This window comes from Natrix helvetica (assembly GCF_964273705.1).
Source record: "Natrix helvetica genome assembly, chromosome: Z".
Lineage (NCBI taxonomy): Eukaryota > Metazoa > Chordata > Lepidosauria > Squamata > Natricidae > Natrix > Natrix helvetica.
In genome coordinates this window covers 33048613-33072121 of record NC_138554.1, presented here as the reverse complement: position 1 = coordinate 33072121, position 23509 = coordinate 33048613, and the positions used below count along the sequence as shown (strand labels likewise).

The window sequence follows — 23509 nt, the reverse complement described above, 5'->3', positions numbered from 1 at the left end:
CTCAGGTCTGCCTGCCCCTCTCCACTTTAACCAAACTTTGTTACCCTTCCTCAGCACAAACCACAGCTCTTCCACCCCATGGGTCGCCCCAAACAATATGTACTGGATCTGTGGTAATATCACCTATGAAACACTCCCCTATGATTGGTCAGGTTCCTGTATCCTAGGATGGATAAAACCATCCTTCTTCCTTCTACCTATTCAAAAAAGACAGGTATTGGGGGTCACCCTCTATGACCCTATGGGCTCCTGAAGAAAGAAAAGGGAAGTAGATACAGCCTTCTCCAACTTCCCATGTAAAGAACTGGCTGAATATGAGAAAAGTATGTTCTGGGACTCTGAACGCATTGTTTGTACCTATGGGAAAGCCACATGGGCCGAGGACAGATCCTAGGGGTACCACACCCCAATTTATATGCTAAATCGGATCATTCAGCTTCAAGCCGTCTTAGACTTAGCTGGGGAAAGGATTGACAAATCTCTAAACATTCTCTCTACTGCAACGGACAAATTATGAAATGCCGTCTATCAAAATAGATTGGCCTTCGACTATCTCTTGGCAAAAGAGGGTGGGGTGTGTGGAAAATCACACTAAGCCTTAAATAAGCATTTAGAGAAAGATTAGAAATTACACTGAAAACCAATCTACAGAGAATTCCAGTTAGGTCTTTAAATGAAATGTAATCTGCTACTATTGTGAAAGAAAGAGTTTTTTGCAAGTATGTTTCTTAGGAAAAATAAGCTTGTTTTACTCCTTCCCATCCCTATATTAGAAAGCAAAAAAAAATTAGAAAGCAAATATTTTCTTCAGAATTTTCTTTTGCCATTTTACAAATGATCAGTTATGCAGTTCTACAATCTACTGTATATAATTCAACTCTAAAATTCAGGTGTAATTATGGTGGTAGATGAAATTATCTTCTTGTTATACATTCTAAAGAATCTCTTTATTCAAGCATCTCTAACAAATGAAGAAGTTGAACAAATACCAAAAAGAATGTAGAGAAAAAAGAATAAATGTGATTGTTTTGTAGCTATGTTTTACTGTTTTGTGTCATGCCTGAGTCACTGGTTTAATGTCTATATATTACAATAATTTGTAGAATGAAATAAAAATTTACATTTTTATGCATTATATACTTTAAGTGTTGGAGGCAATATGTAAGCTGCTTAGAGGGTGCTGTAAAATACTGTGAAGCAATATACAAGTCTAAGTGCTATTGTTATTGCTAAACAAGTTGCCATTAATTTGTCCCATCAATTACAATCATGTAATTTATTAAGTGTTAAGCATGGCCTTGGAGCTCCATTGACAAGTCCATACAATTTTCTTGGCAGCATATTTCAGAAATAGTTTGGTATTTCTTTCTTCCTAAGACAGAGAGAGAGAGAGTGATTGACCTTCAAGCTGGTTTTGCACCTAAGGCAACAAGTCTCATATCTAAGGCTCATGTTTTCTGGTTTCTGTTCCAATGCCTTTAATCATTACTCCAAAGTACAGGTGAAACTCAAAAAAATTAGAATATCATGCAAAAGTTCATTTATTTCAGTAATGCAACTTAAAAGGAGATAGACTCATTACATGCAAAGAAAGATAGTTCAAGCCATGATTTGTCATAATTGTGACATAATTACATGCAATCAATAAAACAAGGATTGTACATAGAACAATATCGGACCTCTGAAAAGTATAAGTATGCATATGTACTCAGTACCTGGTTTGGGCCCCTTTTGCAACAATTACTGCCTCAATGCAGCATGGCATGGAAGCTATCAGCCTGTGGCACTGCTGAGGTGTTATGGAAGACCAGGATGCTTCAATAGTGGCCTTCAGCTCTTCTGCATTGTTCGGTCTCGTGTCTCTCATCTTTCTCTTGGCAATGCCCCATAGATTCTCTACGGGGTCAGGTCAGGCGAGTTTGCTGGCCAATCAAGCACAGTAATCCCACAGTCATTGAACTTCTCTGCAGAAGGAAGCATGAAGTGCTCCAAAATCTCCTGGTAGACAGCTGTGTTAACCCCGGTCTTAATGAAGCACATTGGTCCAAAGTCCTGTTGTTCATTGGTCCAAAGTCCTCTTTTCTGATGAGAGCAACTTTTGCCAAAATCACCAAAACCTGGTTCAATGACCGTGGGATTACTATGCTTGATTGGCCTCTCCATTCTTCCTCCATACTCTGGGTCCTTGGTTTCCAAATGAGATGCAAAAGTATATATTTCAATCATAAATTACTGTAAACCTGTTTGTCCTAGAAACTATTATATTGTATTTCAACCTACATAGAAAGATTACTTTAATATAAGACTTACCTATCTTCAGTTCTAAAAGAAGTATTTATTTCCAAGTTATTTCTATTAAAAAAAAGTTGTTAAAGAAGTAGCATCATGCTGGATATTGATGGAAGAAAGCTGGAGAAGTCAAGATACCAAGAGTACAGTTTATATACAGTTAGGAAATTATTTTCCCCTATGTCTTTTAATAGATTAAATGTAGCAAGTAAAGCAGGAACCCCATGCAAATGGGATTTTCTTTTCAGTGGAGGAAGTCCAGTGGATTTAGAATTAATGTATACACATACATCTTTCAATTCATCTGAAATGCAATTTGCAGGATACTTTGAATTATGAAAATCAGTCCCCATTTGTCACAAACTGGGTAAACATTCTGTTTAACAGCATAATTTATATAAGAGTGTGTGTGTGTGTGTGTGTGTGTGTGTGTGTGTAGTTTGTTTCTTAAGTTATTATGTTATATTCCATGAACCAAGTAGAGAAATAATGGTTCATATATTTAAAAAAACATTAGTTAAAATCTCTCCAGAAAGGTATTTTATTACAAAAAATATTGATGCCACCAATCTAATATTGTCCAAATGTAGTACATACTTACATCAGCTGTACAGAATTGCTATTAGAAATAATTTTCATCACTAGGTACTGTACATGACAGTATAAGTGTGATATGAACTGAAATCTTTTTGCATTCAAAATCACTTGCTTATGGATATGTATATATTTTAAAGAGATGTATCAGCTTTCACATATCAGGAAAATAGTTAGCCATCAATTAATAAGAAACTGATTACAGGTCTTTACATTAGTTAGCTCAAAATTCCCCCTTCATCCATTATCTGTTTCTGGGAACAATGTATAATTAATTCTGAACTCTTAGTTAAGACAATAAAGATTGTTGAAGAAAACAATATTTTAATGAACCAATACTTAATAATAATAAGCGTCAATAAGGAATTACATGTCTAATTATCTCTTTGACAATACAGATTTTAATGAGTACAAGAAAAGTTAATCTTGAAAAACTAAGTTCCATAAAACAACATTAGTTAATTAGGCTTTACATCATTTTCCAAAGAAAGCAATTAGCTATTTGAAATGCAAAAAAATCACCCCATAATTTAAATGAGCATTGAGAGAGTCTTTGCAAGAAACACTAAACATTATACTTAAAATTAATCCTCAGAGAATTCCAGTTACATCTTTAACTAAAATGTTGGCTGTTAGCAAAGTGAAATAAGACAAATATGTTGGGTAGATTTCCTAAGAAAATGATTTTCTTTTACCCCATTTTCTCTCCCATATTAAAAAAAAGTTTTTAAAGATTTCTGACTTATCAATATTATAAACACATTGATTAATTATTCTTGTATCACAGATCATTACTGCAATAGTCCTATGAATGTTTCATATAGATAGGTTACTTCTATTGCTTCTACACCTAAGCCTCTGGAGATAAGCATAATTACCTGTTTTGTCCAGCTATTTTTAATGCTTTTATAAATTAAGGCAACATTCTTGCAGTATTGACTTGTAAATTATTATGCTGCCATATATAGTTCCCTATATCCTGTTAATTTAGCATTATCTTGGTCAATGGTTTGCCCATTATACATTTAATTTTCTGTGGACTAAACATAAAATGTTTCTGAATTTTCATTTTTTCCTGCCTTATCTTGCATAAAAAATAATCCTGAACAGATTACCAATTTCCATTAATGCTAAAGAGTTCTATGGTTATTTACATTATTTTTAACTATTCATACAAAGTCTCATAATGTATAATATCTCAAGATAACCTCAAATGAAAACAAGGAAACTTCTCTTATTTTTCCATCAATTATTGTGTTTTTGTTACGCAACTGCCTGCTTTACATTGCACACCAGAATGACTAGACACAAGCACACCAGAACAACTAAACACAAGGATAGTGTTTCCCCAAATGCCATCACTGTAAACAATTAGTCCCCACAACACTGTCAAATTATCCACTAAGACTGTATTACTATTATTCTTCTCTTCCTTCCTAGTACCTATCTCTTTTCTAGTAGCTATCTCTTTCCACTTATTACGATAACCATGTTGCTTCTATCTTAAAATTTATATTGTTTTATTTGTTTCATAGTATAATTTGATTGCTTATTAGTAACCTATGAATATCACTAAGTGTTGTATCTTATGATTCTTGATGAATGTATTCTAATTTATTTTTCTTTATGTACACTGAGAGTATAGGCACCAAAGACAAATTCCTTGTGTGTCCAATCACATTTGGCAAATAAAGAATTCTATTATATTCTATTTAGTCACTGTGGATGAATATTATCTATGCAATATGGAGTTTGAACATCTATGCTGAATTCATTGTTTTAAAATTTGAAATAGCAGAACAACAAATATAATTGTAAAAAAATAATAATAGGGTACAAAAACTTGATTTCCTATGTTAAATAAATATGAAATACGAAGAGGAAATTGTGAAAGAACAAATGATAAAATGGGCACAGAACTTTGGACACAACATTGAATTAGACAAATGGGAAAAATTTTGGGGAACAAACTTAAAAATGACACTCTCGGTCGCATATAAGGAAAACCAGTATAAAATGTTTTACAGATGGCACCTAGCACCAACAAGGTTAGCTAAAATATCGGCAAATACATCCCCAAAATGTTGGAAATGCGAATCAATACATGGAACATACTATCATCTATGGTGGACCTGTGAGGAGGCTAAAAAGTTTTGGAAAAAGATCCAAAAGTGGCTGGAGGCAATAACGGGATTTAAAATAGATTGGAAACCGGAAATTTTCTTATTAGGATTACTGCCTACAAAATACAAAAAAGAAATCCAGTACTTAATATTGCATATAATAACGGCGGCAAGGATTGCCTATGCCCAGAAATGGAAAAACAAGCTAACCCCAAGCGAAGAGGAAATAATGAGAAAGGTGATGGACTGTGCCGAAATGGACAAATTAACTAAAGAAATCCAGGGAAAAGAAGAATCAGAATTCTATCAGATATGGGATAAATGGTATAGGTGGATGGAGGAAAGAAATAGGAATCCTAGGCGATAAATAAACAGAATGTGGTAGCTTTCATAGATGGTTGTCGGTGTTAAAATGCTTATCCATTGAATAATATAAATACGAATGTCTCTTGATAAAAGTACTCTCAAAACAAATGTAGCTAATGGAGAATGTGGGTATCGTTTTTGATTTAAAATGCACAATTTAATGTGAATGAAGTATAAAGAATGATTGTAGTAATGCACGGAACTCAAATGTAACCAATTGACATGCTAGCTGGCAGTTGTATTGAAGAGTGTTTTGGGTGTGTGTTATTTGTCTAATTAAAACAATTAAAAAAAAGAAAATATTTTCAGAATAAAATGGTTATTCATTATGTCGGTCCTTGTGTGATGATGGTAGTGATGATGGTGATAACGGTGACTATAATAATAATTATGATGGTGATTTTAGTATGTTTTATAGTTAAAACATGACATTTTCCCTCTAACATGGAAGATGGCAAGACCATATGTTTCTTGAATGTTGAAGATAAATCTTGTTTGTACTGAGTGAAATATTTTTGCTGAAATATAATCATTAGAGAATGGTCTTCTTTTCAGATGCATTGCATATCCAAGGATATGCAATGTTTTGATTAAATCCTGTTGAAATCGCTAACATTTACCTAAGGTGAAAGGTGATTTTGTAAGCTATCAGCAAATAATAGTCTGAGTCTTGTGTAGTACATGTCTTCCCTGTTGACATGACACTGTTCTGCAAAATATGGAAACAGGGGTACTACCAAAGTAAGAAAATTGATGTAGTGTTTTAACTGAGTGAGTAACAAAGGGATCTCCAAAGACATTTGTATGCATTCATATCTTAATGTGAAATTAGATGCATAACCAAATACCTAAACAAAACATCATAAAAGTTGGTGGTTTGCTTTGATAGAGCCTGGGTCATGTTACAGATATGTGCACCAGAAATAATGGGACTCATTTTCCTTCAATCTATTCATGAAGTTATTGAAAAGGAAGAAAGGACACAAATGAGATACAGTTCCTTCAAATTCTCAGAGAAAAGCAATAAAGAAGAAATTGACAAGATCAGACTTTACAAGAGAGTCTAAATAAACAAACCATCATTATTTCAACAGTGCAGATGTTCTTACTTCTTATGGGGTAATTAATAAACTCAAGAGACTTATTAGGAAATTTTCAACTTTAAAATGCTATACCTTGGACAACAGGAAACAGAAAAGTGGAGAAGATAAAATTCAAATGTAAGTCTTGCACATGGATGGATGGTATCTGTCTCCTGAGAAGGTATGTATGATTGGATTTAGTATCATATCCCAAAGGAAGCAATAAAGTAACATTTTACAACAACGCAAAACTGCAAATCTATAGAAGGCATCAGTTGGAATTTATTCTACATTGTTTTCTATAAAATGAGACGCAAGAAAATAACTTTCATATGAAAACAATACAGATTTTTCTTCTCTCCTCTGAAAAAAAATCCTTTCAGTTCTGATCCTAGAGCTACAGTATATGATGTAAATATGTAAAATTGTGTTGGGAAAATTGAGTCTTTGAAATGCGTTGAAATTTAAACTGCATTATCTGTTTAATATGCAACTTTTCTAAATTTTAGTCAATGTGTTATTTGGAAAGGTGGGAACTCTTTCTAGAAGATTTGAACTGGTTGAGAAAATTAAGACATGTTTACCTGATTGGTATGATAAATCTCTGGTGTAGTATTGACTAGCTAATGAAGTTTAATCTTCATGTTCATTTTCAAACATTCAAGACCCTCCTCCCTCTTATTTTCTTTATATTCTTTTTATGAATTTACAATTAGACTTAATTTTATTAAATGATTATCCTATAATAGATCTAAAATTGAAAAATTGGAACAATGTACTTGTCCTTAAATTATTTTTAGTTTTTTTTCTTCCCATTGTTTCCTGCAAGTTCAGATCAACATAGAGATGATCCATTTGAGGTGGCAAGAATTGACCAAACTGCTTGTCACGCAAACCTACTTTTGTTGGCTGAGAGAAACTGGCTTAAAGTAACCCAAACCTAAGGTAGGACTCAAACTCACAGTCTCCTGGTTTCTAGCCTAGTGGCTTCATCAATAAACCATACTGGTTCTTAATCGGATGACATTCTTTCAAATTTGTTAGCATTATCTTTAACTTATATGTGGTTCGATTTTTTTTACATCACTTTATTTTTATTTTAAAAGGCCATCAGCCAAATTCTATATCCTTATAAAATATAAATTTGTTTATTTAATCTTTCTTTTTCTCTCTTTTGAAATTCCTACACAGTCTGGAAATGGAAAATCAGAGCACCACAGTGACTTCCTTTATCCTTTTGGGATTTTCATACAGCCTGTATGAAAATATTTTCCTCTTCCTGGTATTTTTCCTTATATATGTTATAACTTTGGTGGGAAATATGATGATTGTGGTGGTTGCAACTCATCTTCAAAGCCCCATGTATTTTTTTCTAGCACACCTGGCTTTCCTTGATATTTGTTTTTCTTCTGTTACTGTTCCAAAATTGCTAGTCATGTTCTATGCAGGCCAGACCATTTCATTTTCTGCTTGCTTTAGTCAAACGTTCTTTGTCTTTCTAATGGGGACCACTGAACATTACATTCTTGCAGCAATGGCTTATGACAGATATGCTGCCATTTGCAAGCCCCTCTATTATGTGCAAATTATGAACAAAGCATTTTGTAGATTGCTGGTGGTTGGTGCATGGGCAGTAAGTTTCTTATGTTCCACAATAAATGTTGTACCAATTTTGAGGTTAAGTTTCTGTGGACCAAATATTATCAGGCATTTCAGTTGCGAGTTTCCAAATCTTCTTGCACTTTCCTGCTCAGAAACTTTTCTCAATAAACTGGCATTCTTTATTACAGGAAGTGCCTTTGCGGGTAGTTCATTAATTATTATTGGACTTTCATACATCCATATCATTTCAACTATCCTGAAACTGAACTCCGCAGAAGCAAAAAGAAAAACTTTCTCTACCTGTAGTGCTCACCTTATTGTTGTGACTTTGTATTATAGCACTGGGTGTTTTAGGTATATGAGACCTAGTTCAGCCTCTTCAATTATTGTGGATGAACTCTTCTCCATTCAATATGGCATTTCAACACCCATGATAAACCCCCTTATCTACAGCCTAAAAAACAGGGAAGTGAAGGTGGCTATCAAAAAGCTAATGGGCTACAAATCCTAATTATATAAACCCTAAACTATTTTGTTGTTAAACATGTGGATTGCTTTGTTGTATTGAGCAGAAAAATAAATGAAACATATTGGAAATTTTACCCAAATCCTCTTGTCTGGTGCAGGTGAATAGATACAATTGAATCTTGGTAGCTTTTGGTCCTTGTCTACTACCACGGTTTCTGGTTTATTGCCAGAAACTGTCTGTCTCCCTCTGTGAGGAAGTTGGGTGGTTTCTAAATTTGATAAATAAATACATTTTATTGTTGAAAATTTCTCAGTGGCTTGTCTGTGCCTCTGTCAGAGTCTGCTGACTTTCTGATGATTTATGCATATCTTTGGAAAGGTAACTCTGGCTCAGTTCATCTTCCTAGATTGTTACACTTCTTCATGGAAGGAATAAATTTCACCTGATGAGGACTAAACCACCAAGTTCTTGGTAGACTGGGCCAGGAAGGAATTCAGGACAAAATGAAACAGAGAATTAAGGACCTTTGCAAGCAGGCAATTGTCTGACTTGCTTGTAATTTTATTTGAAATACTCCCCTTTTCTTCCACAGACACTGGAAGTTTTCTTACAAATGACTGGCAAATAGAGTACATAAGCTCTATATTAGGACAAACACATTACCCATATGTAATATACCTTTTGTTGATTAAATATTATCAATCACTTCAACAAATATTGGGAAAGCAATGTTTCAGACTGCTCTCCCCTAATATGAAGTTACACAGTTTAGTGATAGAACAGTACTGGCAGCCATCCCTCCAAATCTTTTGCACAGATAACTGCCTATTTTTTTTCTGCACATTGAATGATAAGACATACAATATACCAGGGCTGTCAAACTCATGGCCCATGGGCTGGATGTGTCACATGCTGGCCACACTGATGCCTTGTTTAGCGAAAGGGGAGGGGTCATGATAAGTTACATGAAGATACCATGATGATGCAAGTTTGAGACTCCTGCAATATACAGATCTGCACAATGTTTAGATGAGGAAAAGTGCTTCATTACAAATAAAGTTAACATACTTACAATCTGTCTGCATACTATGAGATAGAATATTCAGTGCTAAAAACTCTAAATTAAATACAAGCTTCCTATCTGTGATTTCCCTTCATGGTCTATTTGTCATTCTGAATCTGAAAATAAAACTTGTATTTAATGCTGAAAATTGTAAAAGGAAGTATTATATATTATGCAGTTATATTTTAATTAGTATAGAGTAACTAGGAAGAGGAAGAAGTATTAGGTATGTTTGTCATCTTAAGTTATTCATAAAAATAATAAAGATGGGATAAATACAAATACATAAATAACATGAAATCTGCTTTGCAATACATATAATAATAAAATGGTACACATGTGCGTAGAAAATTGGGTGGGTTCAATGCAAAATTTTATGTTAGTAGCCTTAATAGGGTAAATTTCAAGTATATCTAAAGGGTGATAAATTGGGGGGTAACCACAGGGAGAAAATTATTGTATCCTCCCAAAAGTTTAATATTTCATCTGTGTGGAACACCAAGCATTCTGAACTGGGTGAACTACACATGATAGATCAGTTCTACTAATGATCAACTTTTAGTGTAAACCATTTGCTTGTGAAAAGCTTATATTATGAGATGAGTTATTTCCAATTTAAAGGAGGTGACAAATTATCCTTTGGATAAAGTGGACCTCTTTAAATTGCTTAGCTCTAAAGTTTATATTTAAAACATTTTGCAAAATTTAAACACTTTGATTTACCTTTGACTGTATTTTGGAATGTCAGTCAACTCAACCATTTGTTATTTGGCCTATTTGGTCCAGAAATAACTACCACTTTTGAAATACCATAGTGTGGAATAATTAGATATTGATGGAATAAAGACTGATTTCTAAGTCCATAATTTATATCTTTATGAAGGTAAAGGTCAGGATACAGCACAACATAAAAATCATATCATCCATTCAAAAGATTGACTATAGACTTAATGATAAAATATAAATTAATTAACAAATGAATCAGCTAAAGAAATAATTTTATAGGATTTTATTTTAGGATTTCCAGAAGAATTATGCTTAGTCTTAAATATGTAAAGAAAGTACTCTGTAAGAAGAATATAAAAAGTGATATAGGCCATTCAAATCTCATCTATCTCATCTATAAAATGTTGAATTCTTATTTCAAATATTTACAATCAATCAATTAATCTATACTCAAGAGAGCAATTTCATCTTAATCTATTCCTATGGTTCTTGATAATAATGAGGGACACCCCACCAATACTTTGCCTAGAACAGTGATTGCTAACCTTTTTGTGTGCTGAAATCATCCATGTGCACTATTGGGCATGCATGAGTGTGCCCACAACCACAATGCAATGCACCCACCCCTGCGTATGAGTGCGACCCCCCCACATGCACACATGACCCCCCCCGTGCAGCCTACTTGGACTTTTGTACCACAGCAGGGGAGGGGCATTTTCACCTTCCCCAGGCTCTGGAGGCTTTCCTCAAGCCTCCAAGAGGGTGGAAACGACCTCCCCTGCACTTCAAAGACTCTTCGGAGGGCAGGAAGAGGCCTGTTTCTGGACTTCCAGAACATACAGGAGGAACATACCATTTTTCACCCTCCCCAGGCTATGAAGACTTTACCTGAAGCCTCTTGGCACCAAAAGTCTCTTTGCACACTGCTCCTCCCGCGTATGCATGCATGTCGCCCGCATGTGTGGCAGAGACCAAAAAATCAGCTGGCTGGCGGGAGGCATGCAGCCATGTGGTGGAGCTGAGCTAGGCAGTGACTTCTGTGTCTGCAGAGAGGGCTCCCTGTTTCACCTGTGGTACACATGACATAAGTTCGCCATCATGGGCCTATAACTTCCAAGAAAAGCAACATAGAAAACATTACACATATATAATTTACACAAAAGGAATTAGCAAGTGGTGCTTGATCAGATCATTCCCAATATGTACAATAATGTACATATTTTGACTTCTGTCAGGATGTCAAAAATCTCTGAACTATAAGCAAATTATTAGCTTTTATCTTCCCCATTCTACATATTTGGAAGCATGAGAATAGAAGAAAATGAATTCAGATGTGATTCTTAAAATGCATTTTGGATCTCCTCCATAGATTTGCATGATTAGATTTGGCATTATTTGTCCCAAAGGAAGCAATTAGATATCATAGATACCAAACGCATAATAAATCAGTGTATAAAATAAGCGTCTTCAAGTTCTTAGGAACTAAAATCAACACAGCAGTTTACAAGTAAGAATCTATACCAAACAGCAGATAGATTTCAATCTAGATACTTTTTATACATTTGTAGCAATCTTGAGTCAGATTTTTATTCATTCCCCTCTCTCCTTTTTCCATGCTCTCAGACATACATATGCAAAATTAGAAATGTAAGCATTATTCTTAGTGAATACAGGAGTGAAATATTCTAATCAAATCTAAGCTTGGGGTCGCAAAACATATTTGGGAATTGTTTTTTCATCTTTGATGTTTGGTGATTTTTTTAAAACATCGGATTAAAAAAGTGGGGCAAAGGATTTATTTACTTTTCAAGCAGGAAGTTTATACTGATAAATTCATATCTGTTCCTGGAACAGAAAAGCATTTCCTGGGTGCATTATTCTCAACATCACACTGTTCCAGAAATTTTCTGATCTCCTGAGATCAAGCCTGCTTTGATTTTGAAACACATCACATTTTCCACTCAGGTGTGAAACCATTGAAAACAAGAGGAAAGGAAAACTCTAAGAAAATGTTTCACTGAGGTAAGTGCAGTAGTTGTTTCCCACATCTTCAACTGATTGGAAGTTCCAATTGAAGTTCTATACAACTTTCTTGAAAGTTAAATATTCCTGCATCATTGGGGGGGGGGAGTTTACTTTATACATATGGATATCAAAAGCTTTTTGTTCAATCTCTTCTGTCTTTAATTAAACTTTCAAATATTAGAGCATTGGCTATCAGGATGGAAATTCTATACAAACACTATCAATAATGTAGCCCTACTTTCCTCAATTTAATGTTCACAAGATATGTTGCATTGTACATTCTCAGGCAGCATACTAGTTGGAATTTATGGGGGTTGTGTCTGGAGAATACTGATGGGGGAAACGTTACAGGAAATGCAGAGACAGATTTGCTAATTTTCTCACTCAATCTATATCTTCTTGTTAAATGTACCATTCTTTCCACCACCCAGATTTATATTTTCCCTGTAGGAAATCCTAGATTTTATCTGGAAAAGAAAGAAAGAAGAGAAGGAGGTTTGAATTGTGTTTCTTACAATTCATGAACAAAAGGAGAGTCATCAAGGTCCTCACCTCCAAATCACCTGGTTTGCAGTCCTCAGTCTTCCCAGAAACTTATAAAATTATTGAATTCTACAATGGAATTTTCACTGATTTGCAGTAGAGAATGAAAAGAAAATTTTCTAACTGCATTGAGGACTTAAGGTGCACAGTGACACTGCACAATGATTCAACATACAATTTTATATCAAACCTAAAATCCTGGAGAGATTTATGGGCACATTTTAAAGTTTCCATAAATTCAACAAAATTGCATATTTCAAAAGATTACAAATAATTTGCATGTTGGGTTACATGTTTAAAAATGAATATGTTTGTTTGAATATAAATCATGTAATAGTTTTGCCACTTCATTCATAGGTATAACTGTGCAAGGCACTCTATCATACATTTTGTAATTAATGTTTCTGTTTTCTTCTTTATTTGAGGTTTTTGCATCATCTGAAAATAAAAATGGAAAATCAGAATGCTACTGTGACATCTTTTGTTCTTCTGGGATTCTCATATAGCATTATAATCACTACTTTCCTCTTCTTGGTATTTTTGCTTATGTATAGCCTAACCTTACTGGGAAATATCATAATTTTGGTAGTCACCAGTCATCTCCAAAGCCCCATGTACTTTTTTATAATGCATCTTGCTTTCATTGATATCTGTTTTTCTTCCATCACTGTGCCAAAGCTGCTGGTGATTTTCTGGGGAAGGCAGACTATTTCTTACTCTGGGTGCTTCATTCAGATGTTTTTTGTCTTTGTCACAGGAAGCACTGAAGATTATGTCCTTGCTGCAATGGCCTATGACCGATATGCTGCCATTTGCAAGCCCCTCCATTATGTTCAAATTGTGAACACAGCCCTTTGTAGGTGGCTGGTGGGTGGAGCATGGGCAATTGGTTTCTTATGTGCCATGATAAATATATTGCCTGCTTTGAAACTAGATTTCTGTGGATCAAATTTTATTAGGGATTTCAGCTGTGAATTTCCATCCGTGCTTGCATTATCCTGCACAGAAACATCCTCCAACTGGATGGCATTTCTGCTGTCTGGTGGTGCTGTTTCTGGTTGCTCATTGATCATCATCCTAGTCTCCTATATCCATATCATCTCAACTATCCTGAAGTTGAACTCAGCAGAAGCAAAACAGAAAACATTCTCTACCTGCAGTTCTCACATTATTGTTGTGGTTTTGTATTATGGCACTGGCTGCTTCAGGAATATGAGGCCCAGCTCAGCTTCCTCAATTATTGTCGATGAACTCTTCTCCATTCAATATGGCATTTTAACACCCATGATAAATCCCCTTATCTACAGCCTGAAAAACAGGGAAGTGAAGGAAGCCATCAAAAAGTTAATGGGGTACAAACCCTTGTAATCCATACCAATGCACATGTATATAGGTGTGTGCACATGCATGTGTTTATCTCCATCTGCCTCTATGTATATAAACACACGCACAAACAATGTACCTTGCTTTCTCTTTCTGTCTCTCTGGCTTTGTCTACCTGTATAATCTTAAATCGATCAATTTTCAATGTATTGTTTTGGAAAAATATTTGAATACAGTGTAAAGTTGTGTGACTTTTCACATATCATAGCATCATAGTATTGACAGTGGTGGTGCTGGTGATGACACTTAAAATAATAGCAGCTAGTATAATTAAATTTAGCCTTCTCCCTCACCCCTTGGACTTTATTACAGTGTATTGTATTCCAGAAGCTCAAGACTTCAACTCACATTGCTGATTAATTCCTTGGATATATACGCCTCTCTTTACATATGAAAGCAAGCATTTAGCTGTATTGCTGCTTTAAGAAGCTTCATCTTCATTAGGTCTAATAGCATTTAATAGCACAATATTTGCAAGGTTGCCTTGAAGATGAGGATTGATTAACTGATCACATTCTACTGAGTTCAAGTGCCAGAGTTCATAGTACATCCACACTGGTTTGGGAACCATTGAATGAGTGCAATATTTTTATGATCAGCTGCCTAATGTGGTGTATGACTTGAGTCAGGACATTCTTTTCATCTCCATTCAGATTTTTATGATCTTCTCTGCTATTTCCATGAGAGAGATCTCTGCAACTTATGTGTTTTCTATCTGCCAAAGAAATATGCAAAATGATGCAAGGAGGGTAAATATACTTTATTTTACAGTTGTTGTAATAAAGAGTGCATTTAAATTTATCCATCATTTCATGTCTTCATTAATTCTGAGTTTCATGGAAAATGTAGACAGCCTTTTTACTAGTCATGCTAAACCTCTATGTTTTCTCAGAGAAACTTCTTTAGTACCTACATTGAGGTCTTTTCAATTTCAAATAACAATCATTTAATTGGCATTTGCAAACCCATTTTCATATTTTAAAATTTGTGTGATTTGTTTTATTTTGATTTTATCATCGTACCAAATTTATTACCTCATTACTGTGACACTTATTTTTTTCTGCTTTCTGATGCTTTCTTATATCTGATGTTCATTCACTAATCTGATAGATTTATATAGACTTCTATAGTGATATTTTTATTTTCCATATATTGCTTAAAACTTTTGTTAATATTTCTTTATACTGCCTTCTATATCCATCTGTCTATCTAACTTCTTGTATTGAATGGTGCGAATGCAAAGTAAATCAGTAAGTTAGTCAATCAATCAATCAACCAATCACTCTTTTAACAAATAATGAGTCAATTAAGGCATTATGACAGATTAAAGTTCAATAGATGATATCTGCCTTCTACACTGCATTAAGGGAAGATGTAATTGACTATCTTCACTTATTGTTGTGAATATGTCCAGCAAGCCACACTACAAAATTAAACTTCCTGATGAATGAGAGCTAGTATTGCAATTTTCTTCTACTAACCTTCAAAGGGGCTGACCTAAAGACAACTTTCTGTCATCTCAACTTCCTAGTCGCTTTTCTAATCATTCCACTGAAATTATAGATAAATTATGGTCATTTATGCTTCCTTTTTAAACTCATGATGCCATGGGCCCAAAGTTGGTTACTAATGAGTGACTAGTACAGCATATGCAATAGATACTGTTGCTCATTAAACTCTGAGAACACTACATGTGTATATATGCATATGTGTACACACATACACACATACATACAATATTCTCTAGAAGATGGAAATGAACATCTTTCTACCACATCTATGTCACAGGGGCAAGAGAATTCTTACTGAACATTTAAGCAAACTTTTTTTCAATAAATGTTTCATTTGGACTTTCTTTTGGAATGGTCTTTCTTGAGTTGATCTGAAAATTCAATTTTGATACATTTGGAAGCCAAATTTAAGTAGTTCTTAACAAGGACAATGTATCTTTTACTATTATGATGCTCAGGATCAGGGGTGAAATCCTCCTGGTTCGGCCCAGTTTGGCCAATCCAGTGGGAAAAATTGTCATTGGTTCTGTGAACCTGTAGTAAAAAAAAAAAAAAAGCTTCCAAGGATTGTGTGGCTCAGCTGCGAGCTGTGCGATCATCGGACGATCCCTACCCCACTTTTTAAAGCATTTTTTTCTGCCGGTTCAGATGAATAGACAGGAAAAAATGCTTTAAAAAGCAGGAAAAAAAGTTTCTGACCAATAACATGGATCACAGCTGATCCATGTGATCATCAGAAGCTTTTTTTTTTTTTACTTACCTATTTGGCCAAACTGGCAGGAAAAAAATGCTTATAAAAGTGAAAAAAAGTTGGCTATGCCCACCCAGTCACATGACCCACCACCACCAAGCCACACCCATAGAACTGGTAGCAAAAAATAGATTTCACTACTGCTCAGGATTAACTTTACTAGCAAAATTGGTTTCAACTCAAGACCACAGTTTGGGATATCTATCTATCTATCTATCTATCTATCTATCTATCTATCTATCTATCTATCTATCTATCTATCATCTATCTCCATCGGGAAGCATGAATTCTATAAGCATTTAACCATAACTCAAATTGTCATTCTCCTTTGGGACCATTAGGGAAATTTCATCAGATAATTGGGCCATGGATTGTTCATAATGCATAATTTCATTATTTCTTGGGCTGATTTTACTCCCACATATTCATGTCAGATGCTATAGGTCTAGGAAATGGCAAAGATTGATGAATAAGATTACAGTGTTTTACAGAGTTAATTGCATTGAGATTATCAGCTATAGAACCTGAATAAATAAAATAGTAGATAAATAAGATACATGAAAATATTTTTCTGTTATATGCTGTCCTTTAGTATGCACTTGACCCCACCATTTACACAACATAACAGCATACAGCAAAACTAACTCAGACTGTAAGATCAATACTTAAAGAATTCAAATTGCTCCCAAGTAATTCTGTGGTCCTATGTTATGATCCTATCTCTTGCAATACAAATAGCAGTTTGGTCATTAGTGCTATTTTCATCTCAGGTAGTATCCTGAAAAAAAAAAGTCAAAAGAAAAAGAAACAACTTTCAGTATTGTAACCCTGGAACTAGTGGGTTCAGTCCTTCCAGCTTCAAAGAAAATTTCACAGATTAGGCCAAAAAATCAATCTTTGAAATTTGAATACTCAAATATTATGGATTGTATCTTGTTTTTCCAAAGAAAAATCAAGTATCAAGTACAATAAACAAGAACAGATTGCAAAGCTCGTTTTGCTAATGAAAGCTTGACCTGTAATGGCATCTTTACTTTCATGGTGTAAATATGCTTTGTTGCTATGGGGAACTCCAGAGATTCAACAAAGTTATTAGGATATTTGGGGAAATGAAAACTTCACAACATCTGCATTTGGATGCATAATGCAGAAAATAAGTAAAACACTTAGGTGATATATGTAGCTATATCCTTAATTATTATCAAGGTCTGTTTTTGCCAGGGGAAAAAATTTCCCAAAGGAAAGAATTCTCCACTGCATCTGAACTCATGTAAATGTATGAAATAAACATTTATAAGTTTTTAGCCATGTAACAGATGCAGCATTTTTAGGCTGAAGAATAAACAAAGAGAATCAGGTAAACTTCATTCTAACTTCTGATTTCTTGTAATGTAATTTTTCCAGTTACATATGTGATGACGATTTTCTTGGGGCTGTTGACTAGGTATGTTGTTGAATGTATGTTCATTCTGAAAAGAATGAAAATAATAGTTAATTTATACTGTGATTTGAGATGGTGATTTGTCTTATTTCATTTGTAATTTTATTTATTGTAGTAAAAGTCATTTTGCCAGCACTTTATATCTTTTCACTATTAAGATTGTATAAAACAGTTTCTGATGATGAGAATAACCAATTCTAATCTGGTTTATAAAGAAAAGGCTAAGTATGATTAAGAAAGTATTAATGTTGAAGTTGAAGTAATTGAGTAAAAATCTTTGAAGAGAATTCTGCCCATGTGCAGTTTGTACTAAAGGCTATGTAATGTCAGGAGAAATTTTACAATGCATTAGAAAGTTTATTTTTCTTTCTCTAAAGTATTTGATTGATATGTGAAACATTCTGCAGAGTTTACAAGGGAGTTAGATAGTTCTAAGTTTCAGATTCTAGAACAAAAGTGTGCTAGAACACAACAAAACCATAGAGTCCTGCCTAGTACTAGTCCAGCCTAGTATATTTACATGTTTCCTGGGGAACATAATTATTTTCTGATTTTATTTATTTGTATTGAATCCTTACAGCTAACCTATCCATATGAAGAGAGATCAAATTAAGATTCACTAAAGGTCAACATGAGTTGATGGTATATAATCCATCCATCTATCCATCAATGCTGCACTCAAATCTGAATTCATACATGTTTTGAAAACAATGCCAAACAAAGAAAAAAATTCACTCATCAATTTGTTGATTTGAAAGTATAGAAGTTTGTTGCCATTTAATTCTCCATTCCATTTTTTGTCTGTTCTATTCCTAGTTGTACGTTGCATTGATGCAATTGACAGTTTATTCTCACTCCTTTCATTGAAGTTTTCACATCATCTGAAAATGGAAACAGAAAATCGAAATACCACAATCACTTTCTTTGTTCTTTGGGGATTTTCACATAATTTGCCAATTAATCTCTTCCTCTTCTTTGTATTTTTATTTATTTATGTCCTAACTTTACTGGGAAATATAATGATTATGGTTGTTACAAGTCATCTCTCGAGCCCTGTGTACTTTTTTCTGACTCATTTGGCTTTTATTGATATTTGTTTGTCTTCTGTCACTGTGCCTAAGCTCTTAGGAATTTTGACTGAAAGGCAGACAATTTCATATTCTGCTTGTTTGGGCCAAATGTTCTTTATGCTTCTAATAGGAAGCAATGAAGTTTGCATTCTTGCAATAATGGCTTATGACCGATTTGCTGCCATTTGCAAACCCCTTCATTATGTACAAATTATGAAGAAAGCATGTTGTAGATGGCTGGTGGGTGGTGCCTGGACAATAACTTTTTCATATGCCTTTATAAATACATTTTCTGCTTTAAAGCTCAGTTTCTGCAGAGCAAATTTTATCAAGCATTTCAGTTGTGAATTGCCATCTCTATTTGCATTATCTTGCACAGACACACTTTCCAATTGGATACTCTTCTTCATAACTGCTAGTGTCATTATCATATGTTCATTCAGTTTCATTTTATTTTCTTACATTCATATAATCTCCACTATACTGAAGTTGAACTCTGCAGAAGCAAAAAGGAAAACTTTCTCTACCTGTACCGCTCACCTTATTGTTTTGGTTTTGTATTATAGCACTGGATGTTTTAGTTATCTGAGGCCCAGCTCAGCCTCCTCAATTATTGTGGATGAACTCATCAGTATACAATATAGCATTTCCACACCCCTACTGAATCCCCTTATCTACAGCCTGAAAAACAGGGAAGTGAAGGAAGCCATCAAAAAGCTATTGGGTTACAAACCCTTGATTTCTCATACTGTGTAAGGTGGCTTGATTTAAAACAACCTGATTAATATGCAGATGGGGAACTGAGAAATGAACATAATGTTTTGGAAAGTTATTCCTTAATTTGTTTCATATAGAAGAATAAAACAAATAGATTTCCCTGGTATAGTTATAGTTTAGTAGCCTACTTTATATGATGAATTGTCATTCAGATAATCTGTTGAAGCCTGATATTTTTAGAACAATTGTTCAAATATCTTCTCTTGATGGATCTCAAATGATTGTTTTGTATAGTAAGGCTTGTCAAGTTTCTGGTTGTATGATATTCTAAATAATAAATAAATTATGATATTGATGGTGATATTTATGATGACAGTCATAAGACTTGCTAGTAGAATGAAACATTTCCCCCATTTTTAGAGCTTTGCATGTATTTTTAGAGAATTTTGTATGTATGTTCATAAAAATCATTATTTATTTATTTATTTATATAATTTTATTATTATTATTTTAAATAAACCATCAAGATAAAAATTAAGAAAAACAAATGATCAAAGATAGGAACAGATTGAAAACAGAGATAGAGAAAAAGATGAGAGATGAAAGTGCCAAAAGATAAATATTTTAAAAAGAAGCAAAAGCATAAAAAAACCTAATGACATACATTATGGAGCATTTTTCTCTCCTCCATTCAGATGTTTGTAATATTCTGTGCCATCCCATGAGAAAGAGCTCTGCAGATTCTAAGCTTTCAATCTTTCAGGTCTCCAAGAAATGCTGTTTGACAGAAAAGAAATATGTATAACTATGTAAAGAGGTGCAATATGCTTTCTTTTAAAGTTGTGGTTATTGTTTAACTGCAATCAAGATTGCATTTTATCCATCATCTTATGTCTTCTTGAATTCCGAGTTTAATGAAATATGTAGAGAACCTTTTTAGTAGTAATTTATTTTTAGTAGTCTATATAATGGGTTCTTGGTGCTCTCTGAGCTTGGTTGTTTTCTTGCAAATGTTTCTTTACCCAAAACTAGATAACATCATTGTGCAGGCTTTTGAGTGTGTGCGCTAAAATAAGCCCTCCCCTGAAGATAGGCCCTCCCCCAAAATATTGCAACACAGCAGTCATGAGGTGACCACTCTCACCACCTCCTGCACCTCAAAAATAATAAGACCTCCCCAAGAATAACACCAAGCACTTATTTCGGGGGTCAAAAGAAAGTAAGAGCTTATCTTATTTTTGGGAAACATGGTATTTACTGCCACATTTCTCAATAAACTCTCAACTCTCAACCTATTTTATTTGCACATCATTTTGGAGTGAACTTTCTTGAGATGACCTGCAAATTCAGTTTTGACACATTTGGAAAATATCATAAATCTTATTAGTGCTTAACAAGATTCAGGTAATGTTAACTACTATGGATCTCAGCATTAACTCTCACTAACTAATTTTCTTTCCATCTCAAGGTTATAACTTGGGATAATTATAGGCATATGTGTTCAGAAGTGTGAATTCTGGATTCCATAAGCATTTAAACCAAAACTCCAACTGTCCTTCTTGTTTGCAACCATTAGGAAAAGCTGGTCAGTTAGTTAGATAATTTCATGATTTCTTGGGCTTTCTTAATTTTCACATAATCATATCAGGTGTTATGTGTTTACAAAGTGGTAGAGGAGGAGATCACAGTATTTTACAGAGTCAGTTGAATTGACATGGTCAACTATAGAAATTGAAAAATAAAATAATAAATAAATAAAAGATAAGAAAATTAATTTCTACTATTTCCTACCCTTTTTATGCACTTGACCATATAACTGGCACCACATAGCAGCATATAACATATAGTAGCACCATATAACTGGCACCATATAACTGGCACCATATAGCAGCATGTAGCAAAACAGAATGCAATCCTGTCTCTTGCATTCCAAATTTAGTCATTATTTTATAAAAACCAGCTTTATTCTCACTAAGTAACCTCAAAAAATGCCAATAGAAAAGGGGAAAAACTTCTAGCAGTGTCACCTTGCACCTAAATGATTCAGTCTCAAAAGGAAATAAACACATTTCAAACAAAATCAATCTTTGAAATTTTAATACTCAAATATTTAGATCTACAAAACTGCTTCATTGTGTATTCTGATTTGATCTTTCAAAGAGAAGTCAAATAGGAAGTGCAATAAATAAACAATACATTTCAAAACTAGATTCCTGAAAAAGCCTGGATTAATAATGGCATATTTACTTCTATGATGTAAATATAGTAATTTCCTAAGGGGAATTCCAGAGATCCAGTAGAACTATTAGAAAATTTGGGAAACTAAAAACTTTGCACCAGCTTTATTTGGAGACATAACACAGAAAGGAAGCAAAATACCAAGGTGATTCTTGCAGGTACAATAGCTGAAATTATGAAGAAGGTCAGCATACTTTTCCCATAGGAAAGAATTCTCTATGGCACATACTGAACTCATATGAATGCATGAAATGAACATTTATAGATTTTTACTACCCAATAACAGCTGCAGCATTTTTCAGGCTAAAGAGAATCAGGTAACCTCATTCATTTATTCATTTTTTCCTTGATTTTCTAGAAAGAAAGTCAATGTTAGTTTATTTAGAAAAGAAACAAGCTTTCTAAATCTTTTTTTTAAAATTCCATTTCCAAATTCTTCAATATTACTTCTAATAAAACTTGGTTGGTAATGTTGAATAATTCGGTAATAAAACATGTTTAGTTTAATTAAGTTAAAACTATATTGTAAAACTAAAAGCATTCTTTAAGAATGTATGACCTTAAATTTCAAGCTGAGCTAAAACTGTTGTCTTTGTTCCTTCCTTCCTTCTTTCCTGTTGGAGGAGAAGTGTAGCAAGGAGTTGACACATGAACAATCCATTTTTTGTTCTGTTTTTTTCTTCTTCATAGTATAGAATTGTTTCCTGGAGACCATGTTCGAGGGGCAATTCCTATAATCTGAAATCATGTCCACTTTTCTTTTATGGAGAAGTTAAAATTAAGAGAAAAAGAAAACTGTGGAATTTTTTATAAAGATCAAACCAGCAGCCTTCTCCTAATCTTAAAAACTGATATTAAATTTTAATTTTAAATTTAATTTTCCATGCCATGTTTGTGAAATATAAATATCTCTATCACACTATGAAAATATGATATTTTCCCTACAATTCTTAGAACATACAGTAAAACTTTCACATTTCTCTTCTGACCTCTTGAGGGGAAAAAGCTGATGCCAGCAATTTTACAACAGATTTCTGTGTTTTAATTCTCAGACAATATCTTAGCTGAAAATGGTGGAGAATACACTTTGAGGATATTGGTTGAGGCAAATGATGTAGGAAATAGGGAGCTTGAAATAACACTATTCTGACTTAATACAGGACTTCTCCATAGTTTAAGGTAGCATACCCTAGAATTTTATTGAACTTTGATCTACTACACATTGAAGATTTTCCTGCCATGTCTCAGGATGTGCAAATATAGATAATATGTACTTACTATAATCTCTTCAGAGTAATGTTTGGATATTGTTTTTCTGTTACAATGTTTGATTTTCATCCCAAACTAATAGAATTTGATTATGCATGTTGCTTATGTTCCATAATGTCTGCAGAATAAAATACTGATTTTTATCTGAAGCCTGTTCAATTGTAGAAATTCTATTCTTGTAAAATTTAGGCATGATCGCTCAGTGGTTAAAGAAGCTGAGCTTGTCAGCTGGAAAGCAGGCAATCTA

The 23509-nt window shown here is 33.9% G+C and overlaps 3 protein-coding genes across 3 annotated transcripts; all 3 read left to right on the top strand.

Annotated features, from left to right (window-relative positions):
• Positions 1-7652: 7652 nt before the first annotated feature.
• LOC309401460 (olfactory receptor 8H3-like) lies at positions 7653-8567 on the top strand (the record flags this gene model as incomplete). Its single annotated transcript, XM_081970525.1, has 1 exon — positions 7653-8567. The coding sequence occupies one exon, from the start codon at positions 7653-7655 to the stop codon at positions 8565-8567; it is 915 nt and encodes a 304-aa protein (XP_081826651.1).
• Positions 8568-13332: 4765 nt separating this feature from the next.
• LOC309401459 (olfactory receptor 5V1-like) lies at positions 13333-14250 on the top strand (the record flags this gene model as incomplete). Its single annotated transcript, XM_081970524.1, has 1 exon — positions 13333-14250. One exon carries the CDS (start codon positions 13333-13335, stop codon positions 14248-14250), a length of 918 nt encoding a protein of 305 aa, XP_081826650.1.
• Positions 14251-18993: 4743 nt separating this feature from the next.
• On the top strand, positions 18994-19794 carry LOC309401458 (olfactory receptor 8H3-like; the record flags this gene model as incomplete). Its single annotated transcript, XM_081970523.1, has 1 exon — positions 18994-19794. One exon carries the CDS (start codon positions 18994-18996, stop codon positions 19792-19794), a length of 801 nt encoding a protein of 266 aa, XP_081826649.1.
• Between the last annotated feature and the right edge of the window lie 3715 nt (positions 19795-23509).